This window comes from Typopeltis vanoorti, chromosome 13 (genome assembly GCF_054136105.1).
Source record: "Typopeltis vanoorti isolate ZY-2024b chromosome 13, IOZ_Tvanoo_1.0, whole genome shotgun sequence".
NCBI lineage: Eukaryota > Metazoa > Arthropoda > Arachnida > Uropygi > Thelyphonidae > Typopeltis > Typopeltis vanoorti.
Genome location: NC_143561.1, coordinates 106550465 through 106572663, shown reverse-complemented (window position 1 = coordinate 106572663; position 22199 = coordinate 106550465). Strand labels below are relative to the sequence as shown.

The 22199-nt window shown below is 35.1% G+C and overlaps 1 protein-coding gene across 2 annotated transcripts in view; it reads right to left on the bottom strand.

Moving 5' to 3' along the window:
* Cul2 (cullin 2) overlaps nucleotides 1-22199 on the bottom strand; it is a 427362-nt gene that overhangs the window by 184564 nt on the left and 220599 nt on the right. For both annotated transcript variants that reach the window (XM_090403159.1, XM_090403160.1), the window contains one exon: nucleotides 4701-4863. In XM_090403159.1, the coding sequence (XP_090259285.1) occupies nucleotides 4701-4863 (163 nt within the window). The remainder of the gene's footprint in view (nucleotides 1-4700; nucleotides 4864-22199) is intronic.

The following is a 22199-nucleotide window of genomic DNA, read 5'->3' as shown; positions in this document are numbered from 1 at the left end:
CAGACACGTGCGTTGCATTGTTAGCTTAGCAGAATTGATAACCAGATAAAAGTTAATATGTGTGAAATCTTTTTCTTTTATGTTGTAATTACCATGTCTTAGTATGAATAAATTGTTTTGTTTGTTAATCACTTGCATGATTGACTTACCAATGCACTTCTCATAAAAATATAGAACTTGTGTGTCCTTAAAGTTAACCACGACTGACTGATAGTAAGTTTCAAACATAGCTTGATTTAGAGCTGAATTTTAGAGATAATTCCGTATTCCGCTGAACATTTCTCTTACATGTATAGGAAATACAAAAAAAATTCCTATGTGCGATCTTTAATGGCACAGTCGTTATACAAATAAATTTTTAAAGATCAGTGTAAAAGAAAGTCAGCTAGTTAGACAAACGAATTGGTTCCAGCCAGAGGCAACTCCTGAAATCTATCTCCACACACGTGAAAGTAGCATAGTTATGACCTTGAGAGGGAGAATGAAATTGTAGACTTAAGAATTAAAAGTGATAAACTAGCTCAGGCAACGATTACAACTCAGAGTATGACTGATAATAAGAGAATCGAAAAAAAATTAAATTTGAGATAGAATAAAGGAAGTTCAAAAGATACAAACTTAAATAAGTATAAAAAATAATAATATCAATATATATTACACTAGCAACTTCCAAAAAATCTTTAATTTTTAACAACACTGAAGCCTTTAACAATGATGGAAGCATATTCCATGAAATATTAATTTCGCCATGGTACATATATTGAAATATCAAATTTAAAGTCATTAAACTTCACGTCACAACAGGGTGATTACTTGAGTTCTCGAAAAATAAGTTGTAGGACTGCTTGTGGATACAACTTGATGAGCCTTAATTTTCCCTTACATAATAGTGTTACATCAACTAGACTTTCACTAGCAAGAAAATTATCAAAAAGCATTAATAATAATAATATTATTATTATTAAGAGAGACCTCCAGGGAGTCAGGGAGGCCACATACTACACACACACACACACACCAGCTATCATACTTATTCTTGAATTCATTTACACTGATTGCCCCCACAAAATCCAATGGTAATAATTCATTCCAATCATGCACCATCCTGTGAGAGAAAAATTTAGCCTTCATCCCCCTTCTTAGCAGTATTCATTCTTAACTTCCAAGGATGCCTTCTTGTCATTTCCCCACCCTCCATAAATTGAAATCCTGTATGACCTTTTCAGAAGTTTGTAAGTATCAATCATATCATCTCTTTTTTTCCTGTTTGCTAGTGTCTGCAGTCTACAAATTCTCAATCTGTCTTCATAATCCTTTGCACTCTCTCCAATATATCAGAATTATAATGGAAACCAGGAGACCAGACCTGCGCACAATAGTCCAAGTGAGGTCTTATCAATGCTTTGTAAAGAGGCAAAATGACATCCTTATCTTTACATGTGAACATTCATTTCAGCATAGCAATTATTTTTTAAGTTGTATTCGCAATCTTTGCTACAAGGCCCCAGAACTTCAACTTCCTATCTATTAACACTCCAAGATCCCTAGCCTCATCAGTTTCTATATGCATAATCTCACCAATATAATACATTGAATATCTAATCACGTCAAAGTGAATGACTTTACGTTTACTGATATTGAACTGATATCCATTTTCCCATGACCACAATTCCAGCCTATTCAAATCATTCTGCAGTATACTGCATATAAGCAGGATTCCTGATTACCCTACCTATCTTCGCATCATCAGCAAATAGCTGTATGTTGCTTGTCAAATCCTTCCCAATATCATGAATGTATAGACTGAATAACAGTGGAACAAGCACTGATCCTTGTGGTACACCACTGGTTACCTTAAATCGTGCAGACTCACATGACCCATTTACCAATTTTTGACATCTGTCAGTCAGCTATCCTCTTATCCATGTTAATATTCTATAATCCGTTTGGATTATAGAATATTAACATGGATAACCCAGATTCGCCAATTTATACAACAGTCTACCATGCTATATTCAGTCAAAAGCCTTAGCAAAATCCAGAAGCATCATGGTGTATCCATTCCTCTTGTCTAGTTCAATTGTAACATTGTTATATAATGCGAGCAAGTTGCTAAAACATGACCTTCCCTTAGCAAGTCCATGTTGCTCATTGCAAAGTAGAGATTCACTGTCAACCCATTTCTGAATGCAAGCCCTAACCAATTTTTCCAAAATCTTCACCACCACCAACTCCTGAGATATTAATTGGCCAATAGTTGAATACATCGGTCTTTACACTACTCCTGTACAATGGAATTACCATACATTCTTTCCATTCCTGCAGAATCTTCCCTGTTCTGAAACTCATTAAATAGCCTGGTTAAAGGAATAGCCAGTTTAGCTGAACACTCTTTTAGCACACATGCTGATATCCCATCAGTCTCTATTGCTGCATTCTTATTCAGTTTGTGCAACAGCTGTAATACATAATCCTCGTACACCTGAGTTTCTTCATCCAATGAATAGGTAGCAGTGAGCTCAATGCCATATAAACCAGGTTGAAAGCTTTTAACAAAATGGGCACTCATTAGTTGAATATGCTCTTCTGCATCTGTGACCCTCAACACCATCTGCATTTAGAAGAGTTATCCTTTCATATTCATTCTTTCTTTTACTTGCAGCATATCGACAGAATTCTTGTGGGTTGTCTTTAGCATGTAGGGCCAGTTTCTTTCCATACTCAGACTTTGCTTTCCGTACAACAGTTGGGACTATTCTAGCCTGCTGCTTATCATTTTCATAATGCACATCATCCTTATGAACACAGTATTCCTTCCACATCATTCTTTTCTTATGAATCTCTTGTTTAATAAGATTACACATCCATTTTCCTCCTACCCTATTTATTCTTCGAACTCTTAGTACACACTCTGATATCGCATCATTTAAGTATTGTTTAAATGCTTCCCCTGCACTGTAGATATTCTTCTCATCCATCAACTGATCCCATCCCACTGGATAGTGAAATTTTTGAACTGATGAGTATACTGAACTCAGTATACTCATCAGTTGGTTATAATTTCCTGCTTTGTAGTTCAGCATGTAACATTCATAAACTTAGTCACTTCCCAAGTGAGTACCACATGATCACTGTCGCCAACTGGAGACAGAATAGTTATATCTTGTAACTGAAACACCTTCTGACACTATAATCAAATTATAATATATTAGATTTATGATTGCACCCTTTCAAGCACATTTTATGCAATCTTATCATATTTGGTACCGAACTAACATTAAAATAGCATTATTATTATAATTACGGCTATTATAGCTTGTTTTTGTTTAGGAGTGTCCCTTATTTTAAATACATTGGCTATTATTACTCAAAAATAAAGGGGGTGAACCCCAACCCTGCCCCAGTTTCCACATAAGTAAACCTGCCCCCTTCTCCCCCCCCACAAAATGCACCCCTAAACACAATAATATATATATATATATATATATATATATTTAGACCAATGTTTGGTCTAAAAATTTTAGAAAAAAGTATCATCTTATATACGGAAAAATATGGGAATTTTACCAAACTTCTCTACATCTTGTAGCCTTAGTTGTCCCCAATGTACCACTATATGTATTCTCTCTAGTCACCTCTGGCAAAATAATTAGAATAGAAGCAACATGATTTCTTAGTTAACCTTTGCAATAAATCTTGGAGACATCGCCTCAGTAATATCATGAAAAACCACTTGAGTTCTGTGGTTAACTTTCAATTGGTTAATAGAAAAGAGACCTAATGATAGATGCACAGCTATGCCAATCTCTACCCACTTTGGATAACTAATGCAGGATAGCTGTTCATCACCCCTGTGTCCCTTCCAGTTTTTTAATTGGAGGTCACCAATTAGAAAACTGACCATCTACTAATACTTTCAAGTCATTTTTCATTTTAAAGTACACATAATTTAATTCACTATGAAGCTTTTAGGTAAGTGACCTTAGCTTAATATTTTCAAATTTAGATTAATTCTAGATTTTAAATTTTTATAATTTCATACTTTTGATATGTCTCCAATATTGTTTACATTTATACTTTTTCATGTTATTTTGTGTGCTATATATGGTTCCTATCAAATTCTTTATGTTCTATCCTCAATGTATGATTTTCAGGCATATCTTTCTTCCTACTATCTATCATCAATGCATCATTTCCTTTGTTCAATCTCCTGCTATTTCTTTCATTCTATTTCTAGTTATTTTCTTTGTTTATTGATCTCTGCTTTTTCTTCTTCCTAATATTTTAAAAGCATAAAACCTTCACGATAGAGGTTTTGTGTTTTTAGTGTTGGCAATTGTGAGCTTAAAACAGCATCGTTTCTATGGGACGTAGGGCTTTGTCTTTCCACAGTTCATTATAGCACATTATTTAGTTATAGTGGTGTTTTGCTGTAGTGTATATTTAATGTAATATGGTCACTGCTGTGATGGATATGCTTCTCTTCTCTGAGATCAGCTAGGGGTCATAGCTATATCAGTTTTAATTTCAAGATATAATGAATTTCTCTGAAGATGACATGGTTTTTAAAAGCTTACACATGAATTCTCTAAGAAAACCATATGCCATGTAAAATAAAGAGAAAATATGATTTGGGTTATGGTTTCTACCTACTGTTATGAATTCACAATAAGTCAGTGTCTCCCCACTCCCCTTTTTACCTTTCCTGCATTCATGTTGTACCATTCTTTTACATTCCCCGTGCAAGAATTGTAAATGATCGGCAACCATCCTCTGTTCACATTCTTGGGTTACTCTTGGATAGGAACTTGGATGAAGATACTTCCTACTCCTCAAATTTTCAGCATCTAATCTTTGGAGTACCTGCAAAAGTAAATAAATTGCATTATCATATTTTTTACTGAATGCATTCACTTTTATTTTTATAATGCATTCAGAACTGGAAGTAAGATTACCAATTTATCTAAAATGTCACTTGATTGACTAACCTTGATTAACCTGAAATATCCAGTTGTTTGCTGCTGATACAAAATTCAGTAGAGTAATAGTTAATCAAGGTGATGTGGAGAGCTTGCAGGAAAATTTAAATAGGCTGTCAGTATGGGCAAAAGTTAATGGGTATCAGTTTAATGTTGAGAACTGTAAGGTTATGCATTTCAGGATAAATAGGTTATAAGTCGCGTACCACAATGATGGCACTGTATTCCAGAAAATAGATGACACTAGAGATGGGGGGGGGGGCAGTGTTAGACAGGTTAAAGTTTAGAGGACATATTGCTAAGGTAACTCATAAGATTACTTGGCTACTGAAGAACACATTAACAAGTAGAGGTAATGAAGTTATCATTCCTTTTTATAAGGCTTTGATATGTCCACATCTAGATCACTGTGCTCAAGTCTGGTCCCCTGGGTTTCTTGGGGATGAGGAAGAGATGAGGATTCAGAGGCAAGTGACCTGTGGAATGTTCCCAATGAGGATAGATTGAAGGTGTGTGAATTGCAGAAGTTGGAGATAGGAGAAAAAGAGGGGATATGATAGATACATTTAAGTTGCTTAAAGGGTTTTATAGGATAAATACATGGGAATTGTTTCAGAACGTGGCTAAAGGGACCAGAACAAGGGATCATCCTTGGAAGTTGAATAAAAGTGTGGTTAGTAGGGGTGTGAGGACTAAATTTTTTGTTTAGAGAGTGGTAAAAGAGGAATGGGTTGACAGTCAGTTGTGAATGCTTCATCTGTTGATGGGTTCAAGGAGAGGTATGATAGATTGTGTGAATAGAATGGGTCTCCTGCAATGAGTCGTCAGACTCCATGGAGGTGCCCATATAATAATAATTGATGTGTTATATATCAAATTAAGATATTAAGACACCAGATACTTTAGATGTACTCATTAAGTGAAAGCCACTTGATAATAGAGTCATTTTAAGCATAATCTACGGCCATTCTATACTCCACCTTCTCATCATATAACTAGTTTCCATAACAAGGGACTCTGGCAAATTTGACCATTCCTGCTGAAAAAAAATTCAGTGTATTGTAAGTGGGGGTACTGCCTATACAAAATAATTTTAAAAAATTCTTTTTCTTCCTAATTAGTAACCAATTTATTAATAAATAAATTTGTAGATTTATTTATTAATAAATTGGTTACTAATTAGGAAAAAAAGAATTTTTTAAAATTATTTTGTATAGGCAGTGTACAACCACTTAAAACTTCATAGGCCGCCACTGTTTGAGACAAAAACATCAGCCTCATTCTTGGTATATACTGCTGTATGCAAAAAATGCACAACAATAAAAAAATCCAAATACGACTAAATGGAAAATATGCAGAAAACTAGCTTCCTGTACAAAAGGGGCTTCTGGTTTATTGCCAAGGCCATCAGCCACAACTCTGCTTATGTATGCTTCTCTCTCACCCAGATGACACTTTTTAATAATTTATTAACCCAAAGCTTGTCATGAATGAAATTTAACTGAGTAGTATGGTACTGTTAGTTTTCTGTTGACACCTGGTTGGTACATATCAGGAAATGACGATGACAATAAACAGATCCCAAACTATGAAATGAAACTTACAAGGATGAGAGGAGCCGAAAAGTTCTGATAAACACCTAGAACAAAAACAATATTAAGGAAACTGATGTAACCACAAGAATGAACATATCTGAAAACCCTTTAACCATCACATTTCATCAAATTTTAATAATTTGTTCTTTTTCTTTTAGGATAAATAGGAAGACACGTCAGATGTTTTAAAGAAATTCAAAGACACTACAGAGGTGTGGTGTCTTTGATTCACCAAACTCTGTGCGAGACTTTTTTAGACTGTGCTTCAGCATATCCTACAGTTGCTAGATGGGTGGCCAAGTTTAAAATTGTGCATCCTGAGACAACAGATGCCCCCAGGTCAGGAAAAACTTCCACAGTGATCACACCTAAAAACATCAATGCATGCAATGATCCTTTATGATAGACGAATTTTCTTCTTCTCTTCCATCATCTATTTAGATGATGATGAAGTCGAATGAACTTTTTCCACTGCTGTCTGTCCCTGGAGAGTCCGAACAATTCTGTCCAGTTTGGCGTCTCTTGTTGTGATTTGGTTTTCAGGCCCTATTTTATTTTGTCTATCCATTTGATTCTGGGCTGTCCTTTGGATCTTTTACTTCCATAGTTGCATACAGGGCTTTAGTTGGTAAGCTTGACTAGCTACAAACATTGCAAAGACTATAGGGATATCCAGGGAGTGAGTTGGTGTCATTATCCACCAACATCTGGACATGCAAAAGTTCTCAGTGAAGTGGATCCCCAAATGTTTGAATGCCAACCAAAAGAGAATGTGTGCTGTTATCTCAAGGGATTTTGGGTCACTTTAAGAAATCAAGTGCAAATTTTTTGGCTTGTATTGTGACTTGATGAAACATGGCTTCTTCACAATGACCCAGAGACACAAAGGTTCTTCATGGCCAAAGACATTCCCAACCCAAAAGTCAGCAGGGAAGGTTCTTGCCTTTTGTAATCCTTACCAAGTATCTAAAAAGGTGACATTGTTACACCTGCAGTTTATTCAACAGCTCTGAAGGAATTGAAGGCGGTACTGAAGGAAAAACACCTCAGGAAACCGAGCAGAAGCGTGTTGCTTTTGGAGGACAACACACCTGCTTACACTGTTCATGAAACCCAACAAGCAATACACAACTTGGCCTTTCCATGTCTGCCTAACCCCATCTGACTATTTCCTATTCCCAAATTTAAAGAAACACTTGAAAAGAACAAAATTTACCACAGATGAAGTCATATCTGCAGCTGAGTTATGGTTTGTGCAACAAGGGAAAGAATTTTTTCTCAGAGGATTGCAAATGATGTAGCAGCAATATAACAAGTGTATAATACTTCATGGGGAATATGTAGAAGTAAGTTGATTTTATCTCATTTCCTTTATGGTGATTATCAACTTTTTCAGCACATCCTCATAAACAATCCATTTTAATCAGGAACTATCATCATGGTAACCTGAGGCTTAGTTTAATGAAAAAAACTAGAAACACCAACATATCAGAATAGAATGCTTGTCAAATGGAAATATTATCGGAAATTTTCTTCACATATAAAAAATAACAATATTCAAATTCAAAATTTTAGATGCTAACATCAAGTATGTATATCCAAAATAAAGGCACGTATATTGTGTATAACTTGTTCTTTATTTTTCATATTTGAATGACATATTTAAAGACACCTAATCCATGAAGACATTTTAAACAAGAGCATTTATTCAAAGAAAGCTCAAGAGCATTAAGCACATTAACCTAACTGCAAATGAAAGATTGTATATTCTTAACAAAATTTTGGGAGATATTTATTTACAGCAAATATAAATGTTTTTGTTTTTTTAAATAAAAAATTACATCAATTATTTCTTAAACATCTCAGATGCCATGTCTAACTTGTAATTGTGCCATGTAGATGAAATCCATTACTGCATGTTCTACCCCTTTTGAATCCGCTTCATTTCATTAATGATGGTTTCATTTTCATCATCATCAAATTTCTGCCATGTACCCTCAAGGGGTGTACAGGATATGATAGTATTACATGAAAAATTTACATCATTCCAAAGCAGTCTGTTACTTGTCAAGACTCCAACATCATCAGATATTTTTTCATAAGAACAAAATATGTTGTACTTTATAAGAGTTATCATTAAGAAAACATTCTTGTGCTAATGGGTATTGCATTATTGTACTATTTCTGCATGTTTCTTGCAGTGAGAGTCAACATTACCTCTAACTCTCTGGAATATTTTTTCAAGGTGTTTGGTTCTTCCTGTCAACACTGTAGAGATTACTCAAATTTTTAATAAATCTAGGATATTTCTTAATCAAATTCCTGATGTGTGTCCTGAAGGAGTGAATAAGATAACATGCTAGTACTACATGGAAAATGTACATTATTACTAATCCATTTGACAAATTTAATCCAAATTAGCCTGTTATCTGTCAACACTAATGCTGCCAGGTATTATATTTTGATCTTCTAAGGCATTTCTAACTGCAATCCATCTAGCTCTTGGTCTTTTCCTGGCATCAAACACCTATATTTTCTAACCATTCTGTGACTTGAGATAGATGTGCTCACACATTCCTGAATTCTAAAAATGTCAAGTTAACATTTAACAATGTGTGAGCAATAATATCTTTGTTTTTAATATGATTCTGCCATCAATGACAGAAACTGCAGTTTCTAGTCTTTGATCAACAGTTTTATTTCTAATTCAGCTTTTAGATCCACAAGTTAAAATTGGTCTGAACACGCTTGCATACAGCTACTTTAGAATTTTGACTAATCTCTTTTTATTTCCATATAATTAAATTAAGGAGATATTAGATCCCACATTGTTTTAAAACCGAATAAGAAACTCAAGGATTGGAATCAGAGAGTTTCATTCCGAATATAGTATAAAAAGCTATAAAAGTATCGGCAAATACTAGTTTGAGCTGAATGCAAGTAGTCCTAGAATGTAGTACAAACACGGGCAACTCGTTGCAAAGGTGGGGAAAGTTCTGATTGCTAATCTTGGTATTTTCCATAAGTAAAAACACATTTCCTAGGAAATTTATGCCATTATTGCATTATGGTAGGGAGGTCACTACTCAGACCGGTTTCAGCCTTTTTTGAGGCTTCATCAGTGAGTAGCTAGACCAAATTAATACCAAAGAGTATAGAGAAAAGAACTTATATACTCTGCTATACGAGTTGTCCAAAAAGGTGCACCCATTAAGTTACTTAAATATAAAGGGCTAACAGGCTTCATTTCGGCAATATAAACATTAATTAAATTAAGAGGATATTAGATCCCACATTGTTTTAAAACCGAATAAGAAACTCAAGGATTGGAATCAGAGAGTTTCATGCCGAATATAGTATAAAAAACTATGAAACTATATATTACATTATGGAAAATACCAAGATTAGAGATCAGAACTTTCCCCACCTTTGGAACGAGTTGCCCGTGTTTGTATTACATTCTAGGACTACTTGCATTCAGCTCACGCTAGTATTCGCCGACACTTTTAGAGTATCGGTGAATTCATAAATTCAAAAAAATTCATAAAATGTTTTATTCATTAAAATAAGAACCTTCACAATCTACAACCTTTTCCCAATGAGATACAAGTTTGTAAATTCTGCATTTATGAAATGTTTTGTCTTTAGAAATAATAAACCTAGCAATCTCCACTTCAATCTCTGTTTTATTGCAGAACTATTTCGGATGTGATTATCTATTTGTAAGAGAAAAGACAAGATTGCAGTTTGGTGGCTTTGAAGAAGATCAAATTATCTTTGTCCCCAACTGAAGGATTGTATGGAGATCAATGTTTAAGCCACTAGTTGATGATGATCTTGAGGCTGCAGATATATGAACACTGCACAGTTTGTCAAATGAGTAGGATGAATTGTGTGTGTGTGTGCGCGCGTGCAATCACCAGCAAAGCTGTAGACAGGATTAGTGGCAACTGAGGGCAAGTCATTTATGTATATGAGAAAGAGGGCAAATGATAGAACAGTCCTAAGGGACTCCTTTACTGGTGGTGAAGTTTGAAGGGAAGATGGCATCCACTATGATACACATTGAATGACCAGAAAGATTACTATCAAATTATAGAGGGTGGCAAGTAGGGTAAAGAAAGGCAATTTACTTAGTAGATGAAACCTTGATGCCAAACATGATCAGCAGTCATAGAAATGTCTATAGCAGAGCAACAGCACATTTCTCTGAAAGAGCAATAAAATAAGCATAGCTGGTGTTGTGGAGGGTCAAATTAATGAATAAATCTATATGGAATATAGGAGAAATTAGCCAATCAAAGCTGAGTATACACGACAGTATTCAAACTTTTTTTGTTTTTTTTTTAAATAAAGGATCTTAGATTTGCGAAAGCAGCTTATCAAGGACTGGAAACGACAGACATAAGAGTTCCAAGAAAAATTAGGGGAGTGAACAGATAGTATTAAAAATGAAGACATTCAGAAAAGCCTTAACATTGTTAGCATTAAGAAATTTGTGTGTGTGTGTGTGCGCGCGCACGCTGAGCTCATCTCAGGTGTCATGATCCCTTAAACAGAATGAAATAGGCTAGATAAACAGGTGTTTCATGCCAGGAAAAAAAATACCAAGACCATGAACTAACTGGAGCAATACAGTTATAAATTCTTAGAATACTGAAATATAAGATGTGACTATTGAACTCCTAACAGATAACAGACAAATTTAAATCAGTCTGTTAACTCTAAGGAACTGCCAGATAAGAAGTTAGTAATAATGTGAATTTAATCACATGGTAGTATTATATTATCATGCATACAAACTGAGTGTATATATCAGGAATTTGGGAAAGCAGATGACTCACTACCAGATTTGCTTATTCTTTTCTCTATTTAATTTGCTATCTTCACTAAAAAGTGTGCCTAAATAGCCGACATATTTTACTTGTTTTTATATACAGTAACAACAACATAAGGAGTATGAACAGAAAGAATGCAGGTGATGTTTTCACATTCCTCACTATTTCCACAGTTTCTCTCTTTTTATTGCCTATTTTTATACAAATTTGTTACAGCAGTATTCAATTAAAAGTATTCTGTAGACTCGTACCAGTTTATTTAAGAGTATAAAATCACATGCATAAAGTACACTTTCTTCCATAACATGGTCTATATATACGTGATGAACAAAACGTGGAGATAATCTGCCCCCTTGTCTCATGCCTTATTTTAAATTAAACTATCTTCTTGCAATTTAACTGCAGACTTAAAACTCGAAAGACTACACTGCTCCATAGTATGCTGTCTTCTAGAAGTTTGAACTCTCTTTCTCTTTGTCACTGTATCATGCCTTTTACAGATCAAAAAAACAGAGATACTTGCTATATTCCCATGATTTCTGAAATACTTATCTTAAAAAGAAATAATCTGATCCAATGTCTCTTTGACAATTTTTCTTAATTCTTGTCAAATATGCTTGTATAAACCTTACCTGGAAAACTCAGTAGTCAATTCCTCTGTAATTCTCACACCGTTTCATTTTGTTTTGACAGATGGGTCCTTGATGGCTCTGCTCTGATTATTGTAATATGACCAATCTTCTGACCAGTCCTTTTCAATTTTTTTTTTACTGCGATCAATACTGATATCATCATCATCATCATCAAATTCCTGCCATGTACCCTCAAGGGGTGTACAGGATATGACAGTACTACATGAAAAAATTACATCATTACTAATTTCCTATCTACAATTTTCCTCCAAATCAGTCTGTTACTTGTCAAGACTCCAACATTATCAGATCTTATATTTCTATCGTCTAAGGCACTTTGTACCATATCAATCCACCTATATCTTGGTCTTCCTCTGGGTCGTTTTCCTGCCAACCTGGCAGAGAACACTTGTTTTGCTAATCTTTCCTCTCCCATTCTATTTAAGTGACCATACCATCTGAGATTAGCTCTGCTAAAGCATTCCTGGATGCTGACAATGTCAAGTTCTCTCCTAATATCCTCATTTTTAATATGATATTGCCATTGATGCCATCTGTTCATGCCTCTAATCTTTCTCAGGACTCTCATATCTGCGGTCTCTAGTCTTTGGTCAAGTGTTTTACTTCTGACCCATCGCTCAGATCCATAAGTTAAAATTGGTTTGAACACAGTCTTGTATACAGCTAATTTAGAGTTCCGACTAATTTCTTTCTTATTCCATATGAATTTATTCAATTGACTTCCCACGATACCAGCTTTGCTGATTCTGTTGTCTATTTCTATATTTAGTTTACCATCTTCAGTAAAAATTGTGCCTAAGTAGCTGAAATGTTTTACTTATTCCACAGGTTCTCCATTCACAACGCAGTTGACATTTTCAATGATTCTGCCTATTTTCATTGTCTTTGTCTTTTTATTGCTGACCTTCATACCATATCTATTACAACAGCTATTCAATTTAGTCAGAGAATCTTGCAGACTTGTAGCGCATTTATTTAGAAGTATAACATCATCTGCATAAAGCAAAGAGCTGACATTAACATCTCCAATTTTGATATCAGGTTTAATACCACATTCCTTCATAATGTGATCCATATAGATAATGAATAGCAGAGGGGATAATGTACATCCTTGTCTCACACCAGATTTAACATTAAACCATCTTCCTGTACTTCAATTCTAACTGCTGACTCACAACTCAAATAAAGACTAAGTATTGCTTGATATAATGCCCCATTGATACCATATAACTGCAGCGTATTGAATAACTTCTCTCTTGGCACCTTGTCATATGCCTTTTCCAAATCGACAAAACTTAAATACAGATCTTTGTTATATTCCCATGCTTTCTCGATTATTTGTCGTAAAGTGAAGATCTGATCCTGACAGCCTCTATTTGGCCTGAATCCAGCTTGTTCTTCACCAAGCTTTTCTTCCACAATTCTTCTGAACCGTTTCTCAAGTATACTTGCATAGATCTTGCCAGGAACACTCAGTAGGGAAATACCTCTGTAATTCTCACATTCAGTTTTATTTCCCTTTTTATATATGGGTACTATGAGAGCTCTACTCCAATCATCGGGAATTCGTCCCTCTGTCCAGGCTTTCTGAACTATGCAGTGCAGCCACTGTAAGACTCTTATACCACCATACTTCAGCATTTCTGGTCAAATATCATCTACTCCTGCTGCCTTTCCACATTTCAAGCCTTTGATGGCTTTTTCTACTTCAAGTATGGATATGTATTCCTGACTGCATGCCTGGTCAGTGTTTTTTATCACTGTGCTGTCATCACTGCTTGTTTCATTTAGCAGTTTTTCAAAGTAATTACTCCATACTTCAAGGATATCTTTTTCTCCTGTTTTCATTTCACCTTTATCATCTCTAATTCCTTTTACAGCACTCTTTCCTCCATTCCTAAGCTTCTTCAACAACCTCCAGAATATTTTGCCACCTTCTTGATATTTATTTTCTATATTCTTGCCAAAGTTCTCCCATGACTTTTGTTTAGCTAGTTTTACACACTGTTTAGCTTTCTTGCATTTGTCTCTGTATTCTGTAAGAGTAAAAGCTGACTTATTTGCCAGGAACTTTTGATATGCTTTCTTCTTTTCCTTCACTGCCTCTTTAACTTCCTGTGTCCACCAGGGAGTTCTGATTTTTTTATCCTTGCACACAACCTCACCACATGCCTCTCTGGCAGAATCAATCAATGTTTCCTTCAGAGTTTGCCACTGAATCTCCAAGGATTGATTCCTGTTCTCAAACTCTTTCATTTTCTTTTCAATAATCTTTGTATATTTTAGTTTACAGTTCTCATCTGAGCTGCTCAACTTTTATTCGCTTTAAAACTTTCTTATATGTTATTCTTTTCAATATGAAATTCAATTTTATCCTGCTCAAGACTAAATAGTGATCACTTCCCATTTCAAATCCTCTGTACACTCTGGTGTCCTGCACCAGGGAGAAAACATCACTATCAACAATAACATAGTCAATGAGACTTTTCTTATTCCTAGCCTCTTCTCTCCATGTGAATTTGTGCACATTTTTATGTTGGAACATGGTGTTAGTAATAACCAGTCCATGTCCTGAGCAGAAATCCAACAGATATTTGCCATTATTATTAGCTTTGCTCTTTTCTCCAAATTTTCCCAAAATATTTTTGTATGTCTCACAATCATTTCCTACTCTACTATTTAGATCCCCAACAAGGACCAACTTTTCCTTTTTCATTGTGTCAGTTGCTTTTTCTAAAGCCTCAAAAAATTCCTCCACTTCTACCTTAGTAGAACCTTCTGTGGGACCATAGGCACAAATAAGTCTCATTGTCCAGTTCCCCATTCTTATATTTGCCCACATTACTTTACTTGAGACTGACTGCCATTCAAAAAGATTAGCCTCGTATTTTGTGTTGAATACTATGGCTACTCCTTCTTTTCCTTGATTGTCATTGCCTGAATATAACATTTTGTATTTATTGCTCAGAAAGATCTCACCAGTTTTGGTCTTTTTTTGTTTCAGTCACCCCTATTATGTCGATCTGGTACTTATCTAATTCCTCATCTAGCTCCATTTCTTTGCCATTCAGGCTTCTTACGTTGATAGTACCGATCTTTAACTCTGGTGATGTTGAGTTGGGGTTTGTTTTCAGATTTGTTCCAGTAGCTGACTTTTCGCTGTTCGCCCTGGTTCCCTGGCGAAAACAACGGGAGGGTCTTGTTTAAGCGGGCGACGCCCCAGCCGGCATGAAATTTTGTCATGTTGTACCATCATTTTTTATTTTGATTTAACCAATAAGAATACAATTTGGTCGGCTAAATCCCAAATTGCCAGCCCATCCTCGTTCGTTCAGTATCAAAGTAGATACCCAACAGGGTGCACCACGAGAAGGTGAGGATTGGACATTAGGTCAGAAGCCCTTGTCGGTTCTCTGCATTCCTTTAAAGGCTATGTGGAGGTCTCCTCTCAGTTATACAGCTTTGACCCTTAAGCACCCCCAATACTGATATGTACTCCTGATTGTATTCCTCTTGAATATTTTTTATCACTATTTTGCACTTCATGCTTCATTTAGCAATGTTCCAGAATAATTACTATGGACATCTAAAATATCTTTAGTTTTTATGTTATCTTTATCATCTACTCCTTTCATAGTGCTTTTTCCTACATTTCTAAGCTTTCTCAAGACTTTTGTTTTAGCTAATTATACATGTTTTCTTTCTTACATCTTTCTCTATATCCTCTCAGATAACATGGTGACTTACTTACTAGGGACTTTTGACATGTTTCTTCTTTTCCATGGTTGCCATCTAACTTACCGAGTGCACATAGAGTTCTAATTTTTCTATCACTGCAGACAGACAACTCCACTTCATGTCTCTCTCTGACTGAATCAATCAATGCTTGCTTCAGAGTCTGCTACCAAGTCTCAAAGGTTTGGTTGTTGTTTTCAGACTTTAATTTCTTTCATGAATAATATTTGTATATTTGAGTTTACAGGTGTCACTTAAGAGTCAAAGTCAAATAACTGGGAGGAATGTCCAAATCCTCACTTTCACGTTGTGTATCCCATTAGTAGCCCATCCTCTTTTGTTCCGTATCCACTGGATACGGAACAAAAGAGGATGGGCTTACAACATGGGAACTAAGCTGACCAACCTGTCCTCTCTATTGGCTTAAATTGGAAACAAACATGACATTACATGCCAACTAGGGAGTGACCTGTGTAAACAAGGCCGATGTCATTTTTATCAGGGAGAGAGAGAGAGTGAACAGCAAAAAGTTAGCTACTAGAACACACTCTAACTCAACATAAGAAGAACAAACCCAATGTCAGAGGAATCACAACATAAGTAGTATTAATTGAAAGGAAATCAAACTTGCAGAAGAACTGGATAATTACCATGTGGACATAATTCATGTTACTGAGACAAAGAAGACTAAAACAGGTGAGATCTCATTAATTAATAAATATAGAAAGTTATATTCAGGGCAGTTATATTAATGATCAAGGAAAGGAAGGAATAGTGATAGCATTCAACACTAAACAAAGATATATTTCGTCACTGTAAGGCAATTTCAAGTAGAGTTAAGTGGGCAAACTTCAAAATAGGGAAATGGACAATGAAACTTATTTGTGCTTATGGTACAACAGAAGGTTCTCCTAAGGAAATAGTGGAGGAATTTGAGTCATTAGAGAAGGCAGCTGACACTTACATAAACAAAATAGGAAAGGTGGTCCTTCTTGTAGAATGAAACAACAGAGTAGGAAATGAATCCTATTAGTCATACAGAAAAGTATGGAAAAATTTGGAAAAAAGGCAAGACTAATAATAATGATCAGTAATCCAAGTTTTTGGTTAGTTGTTCCAATGGGTGAGCCTAATTATTACTTTTTCCCTTTAATATTTCTTCTGTGGATTTCTGCTCAAAATATGGATTAGTCATTACCAACACCACATCCCAACATAAAGATGTGCACAAGTTCAGGTGAAAAGAAGACACAAGAAAAGCCTCACTAGACTATGTTATTGTTGAGAGTGATATCGTCACATGCTGGTTTGGGACACAAGAACATAATATACAGAGGTTATGAAATTGGAAGTAGTCATCACTTAGTTTTAAGTGGATAAAAACGAATCACATTGAAAAGAACATGTAAAGAAGTTTTAAAGAGAATTAAAGAGAACAGCTTTTACAGATAAACTGTAAACTCAACTATACAAACATTATTCAAGAAAAAAAAAATGAAACAGTTTGATAACAAGAACCAAACCTTTGAGGTCTCAGTGCCAAACTCTGAAGAAAACATTGATTCATCATCTAAGGAGGCATGTGGTGAAGCTGTCTACAAGAATCAAAAAATAAGAACACCATGGTAGACACAAGGAGTTCCTAGCAAATAAGATGGCAGATGTCCTAAAATAATATAGAGAAAAATGTAAGAGAGAGATACACTGTGTAAAAGTAGCTAAACAAAAGTCATAGGAAGATTTCAGTAAGAATATAGAAGGTAAATATCAGAAAGATGACAAAATGTTCTGGAAGTTATAGAAAAGTTTAAAAATAGAGGAAAGAGTATTTTAAAAGGAATCAAAGATGATAAAGGTGACATGAAAACTGAAGACGAAGACTTCAGTTCATTAGTTCATAATGATGTGGGATTAAGTAACTTAAACCAAAATATTTGTGTATATTTTTATCTTTAATTAAACTTCTTTACTGTGAATACATGTTCTTATTCTCAGGAAGTTTCTCTGAATATCATTGCCATATCCTGCTGATATTCCAGACTGCGAGGGCATGGAATATTTGGTTTTATATTGATATTCAGCTGACTCAGTATGTTTTTAAAATACTCGGCTTTGGCCAATTCAGTAGAAATAAAGTAGAAAAATTCATTACATGAATCATAACAAATACGCACCAAGGGTTGTCGCTTGTAATAGGTACTTTCTTTGGTGTTTTTACTTTCATCTAAATCATACAGTATTAAAATCTGTTTATATTATAAAGCATTATAATTTGCAAAATTATTGATAATAACTAGAGCAAATAAAAAAGCAATAATTGGAAGTTTTATGATTTGTAGGCAGATTCAAGATACAGACTAGTCATTACTAATACAGTGTTCCAACATAAAGAGGTGCACAGGTTCATGTGGAGAGAAAGGCAAGAAATAAAAAAGGCTCATTCACTATGTTAGAGTTGATAGTGATATCTTCTTGATAATCAGGATATTTCAGTGTACAGAGAATTTGAAATTGGAAGTGACCATCCATTTCAATTTTAAAACGAATAGCACATTCAAAAGAACAGGGTGTAAGAAAGTTTAAAAAAAAATTAAAGTTGAGCAGCTATTACAGGTAAACTGTACACTTGACTATACAAACATTACTAAAGAAAATTTGAAGCCTTTTGAAAACAAGAATTAAACCAGTGGCAAAAGCTGAAAAAAAGACATTGATTCAGTTAGGGAGTTATGTGGTGAAATTGTCTGTAAGGATAGAAAAATAAGATCCCAATGGTGAACACAAGAAGTTAAAGAAGCAGCTCTGGAAAAGAAGAAAGCATACCAAAAGTTCCTAGCAAATAAGTCGGCAGATATGCCCTAAAAGAATACAGAGAAAAATGTAAGAGAGCAAAGCTATCTGTAAAAGTACCTAAACAAAAGCATGGGAAGACTTTGGTAAAAAAATATAGAAAATAAATATCAAGAAGGTGGCAAAATGTTCTGGAGACTATTGAAGAAGCTTAGAAATGGAAGAAAGAGTACCGTAAAAGGAATCAGAAATGATCAAGATTATAAGAAAACTGAAGATAAGGGTATCTTAGATGTCTGGAGTAATTACTTTGAAAGACTGCTAAACAATATAAGCAACTATAACAATATAACTACCCACATACATACTAACATACTATAGGTTGATCAACCAACCTCTTGTGTATGGGCCCAACATAAAAGCAGTGACAGAATAGTAGTAGAAAATTTTCAAAATGAATGCAAACAGGAGTACATATCAATACTTAAAGTAGAAAAAGCCATCGAAAACTTGAAATGCGGAAAGGTAACTGGAGTAGATGATATTTAAATAAAAATGCTTAAATATGGAGGTATAAAAGTTTTCCAGTAGCTACATTGCATAATTCAGAGGGAGTGGTCAGAAGTTTGAATTGCAGATGATTGGAGTAGAGCTCTCATAGTTCCAATTCTATAAAAAAGGGGATGTGAAAATTATAGAGGAATTTCTCCACAAAATGTTCCCGTTATTTATGTAAGCATACCTGAAAAGAGGTTGAAAGAACTGTGGAAGAGAAACTAAGAGAAGAACAAGCTTGGTTCAAATCAAATAGAGGTTGTCAGGATCAGATTTTCACTTTACAACAAACAGTTGAGAAATCATGGGAATATGACAGGTGTCTGTACTTGAGTTTTGTAGATCTGGAATAGGCACAGAAAAACTTTTCGAAACACTACAATTATATGGGGTAAATGGAACGTTATACAGAGCAATATATAGTCTATATTTAAGTTGCAAGTCAGCAGTCAGAATTGAAGGAAATACAGGAAGATAGTTTGATGTAAAATCAGGGTTAAGACAAGGATGCATGTTATTCTAACTCTTATCCATCATCTGTATGGTTCACATTATGAAAGGAGGTGGCATTTAACCTGATATTAGAATGAGCGATATCAAACTTAGTGCTTTATGAATATGATGTACTCCTAAATACATCCAGAGCAAGCCTACAGGGTTCTTTCAAATGAATTGCATGACAGCTGTAATGTGTGTTGATAATATATGTGGGTTGATTCAGTCAGAAGTGTCTGAGAAGAACGAAATGCTAGATATGACAGTATTGAAGTGTTGACATATAAGACTAATTTGGAGGAAAGTTGTTGATAGATTTATAAAAATGTGAACTTAATAATGTAGTGCTATCATAGAAGCATGAACACTCTTTTTTAGATCATCATCATCATCAAATTCCTGCCATGTACCCTCAAGGGGTGTACAGGATATGACAGTACTACATGAAAAAATTACATCATTACTAACTTCCTATCTACAATTTTCCTCCAAATAAGTCTGTTACTTGTCAAGACTCCAACATTATCAGATCTTATATTTCTATCGTCTAAGGCACTTTGTACCGTATCAATCCACCTATATCTTGGTCTTCCTCTGGGTCGTTTTCCTGCCAACCTGGCAGAGAACACTTGTTTTGCTAATCTTTCCTCTCCCATTCTATTTAAGTGACCATACCATCTGAGATTAGCTCTGCTAACGCATTCCTGGATGCTGACAATGTCAAGTTCTTTCCTAATATCCTCATTTTTAATATGATATTGCCATTGATGCCATCTGTTCACGCCTCTAATCTTACTCAGGACTCTCATATCTGCGGTCTCTAGTCTTTGGTCAAGTGTTTTACTTCTGACCCAGCTCTCAGATCCATAAGTTAAAATTGGTTTGAACACAGTTTTGTATACAGCTAATTTAGTGTTCCGACTAATTTCTTTCTTATTCCATATGAATTTATTCAATTGACTTCCCACGATACCAGCTTTGCTGATTCTGTTGTCTATTTCTATATTAAGTTTACCATCTTCAGTAAAAATTGTGCCTAAGTAGCTAAAATGTTTTACTTGTTCCACAGGTTCTCCATTCACAACACAGTTGACATTTTCAATGATTCTGCCTATTTTCATTGTCTTTGTCTTTTTATTGCTGACCTTCATACCATATCTATTACAACAGCTATTCAATTTAGTCAGAGAATCTTGCAGACTTGTAGCGGATTTATTTAGAAGTATAACATCATCCGCATAAAGCAAAGAGCTGACATTAACATCTCCAATTTTGATATCAGGTTTAATACCACATTCCTTCATAATGTGATCCATATAGATAATGAATAACAGAGGGGATAATGTACATCCTTGTCTCACACCAGATTTAACATTAAACCATCTTCCTGTACTTCCTTCAATTCTAACTGCTGACTCACAACTCAAATAAAGACTAAGTATTGCTTGATATAATGCCCCATTGACACCATATAACTGCAGCGTATTGAATAGCTTCTCTCTTGGCACCTTGTCATATGCCTTTTCCAAATCGACAAAACTTAAATACAGATCTCTGTTATATTCCCATGCTTTCTCGACTATTTGTCGTAAAGTGAAGATCTGATCCTGACAGCCTCTATTTGGCCTGAATCCAGCTTGTTCTTCACCAAGCTTTTCTTCCACTATTCTTCTCAACCGTTTCTCAAGTATACTTGCATAGATCTTGCCAGGAACACTCAGTAGGGAAATACCTCTGTAATTCTCACATTCAGTTTTATTTCCCTTTTTATATATGGGTACTATGAGAGCTCTACTCCAATCATCGGGAATTCGTCCCTCTGTCCAGGCTTTCTGAACTATGCAGTGCAGCCACTGTAAGACTCTTATACCACCATACTTCAGCATTTCTGGTCGAATATCATCTACTCCTGCTGCCTTTCCACATTTCAAGCCTTTGATGGCTTTTTCTACTTCAAGTATGGATATGTATTCCTGACTGCATGCCTGGTCAGTGTTTTTTATCTCTGTGCTGTCATCACTGCTTGTTTCATTTAGCAGTTTTTCAAAGTAATTACTCCATACTTCAAGGATATCTCTTTCTCCTGTTTTCATTTCACCTTTATCATCTCTAATTCCTTTTACAGCACTCTTTCCTCCATTCCTAAGCTTCTTCAACAACCTCCAGAATATTTTGCCACCTTCTTGATATTTATTTTCTATATTCTTGCCAAAGTCCTCCCATGACTTTTGTTTAGCTAGTTTTACACACTGTTTAGCTTTCTTACATTTGTCTCTGTATTCTGTAAGAGTAAAAGCTGACTTATTTGCAAGGAACTTTTGATATGCTTTCTTCTTTTCCTTCACTGCCTCTTTAACTTCCTGTGTCCACCAGGGAGTTCTGATTTTTTTTATCTTTGCACACAACCTCACCACATGCCTCTCTGGCAGAATCAATGTTTCCTTCAGAGTTTGCCACTGAATCTCCAAGGTTTGATTCCTGTTCTCAAAATCTTTCATTTTCTTTTCAATAATATTTCTGTATTTTAGTCTACAGTTTACATCTGGGAGCTGCTCAACT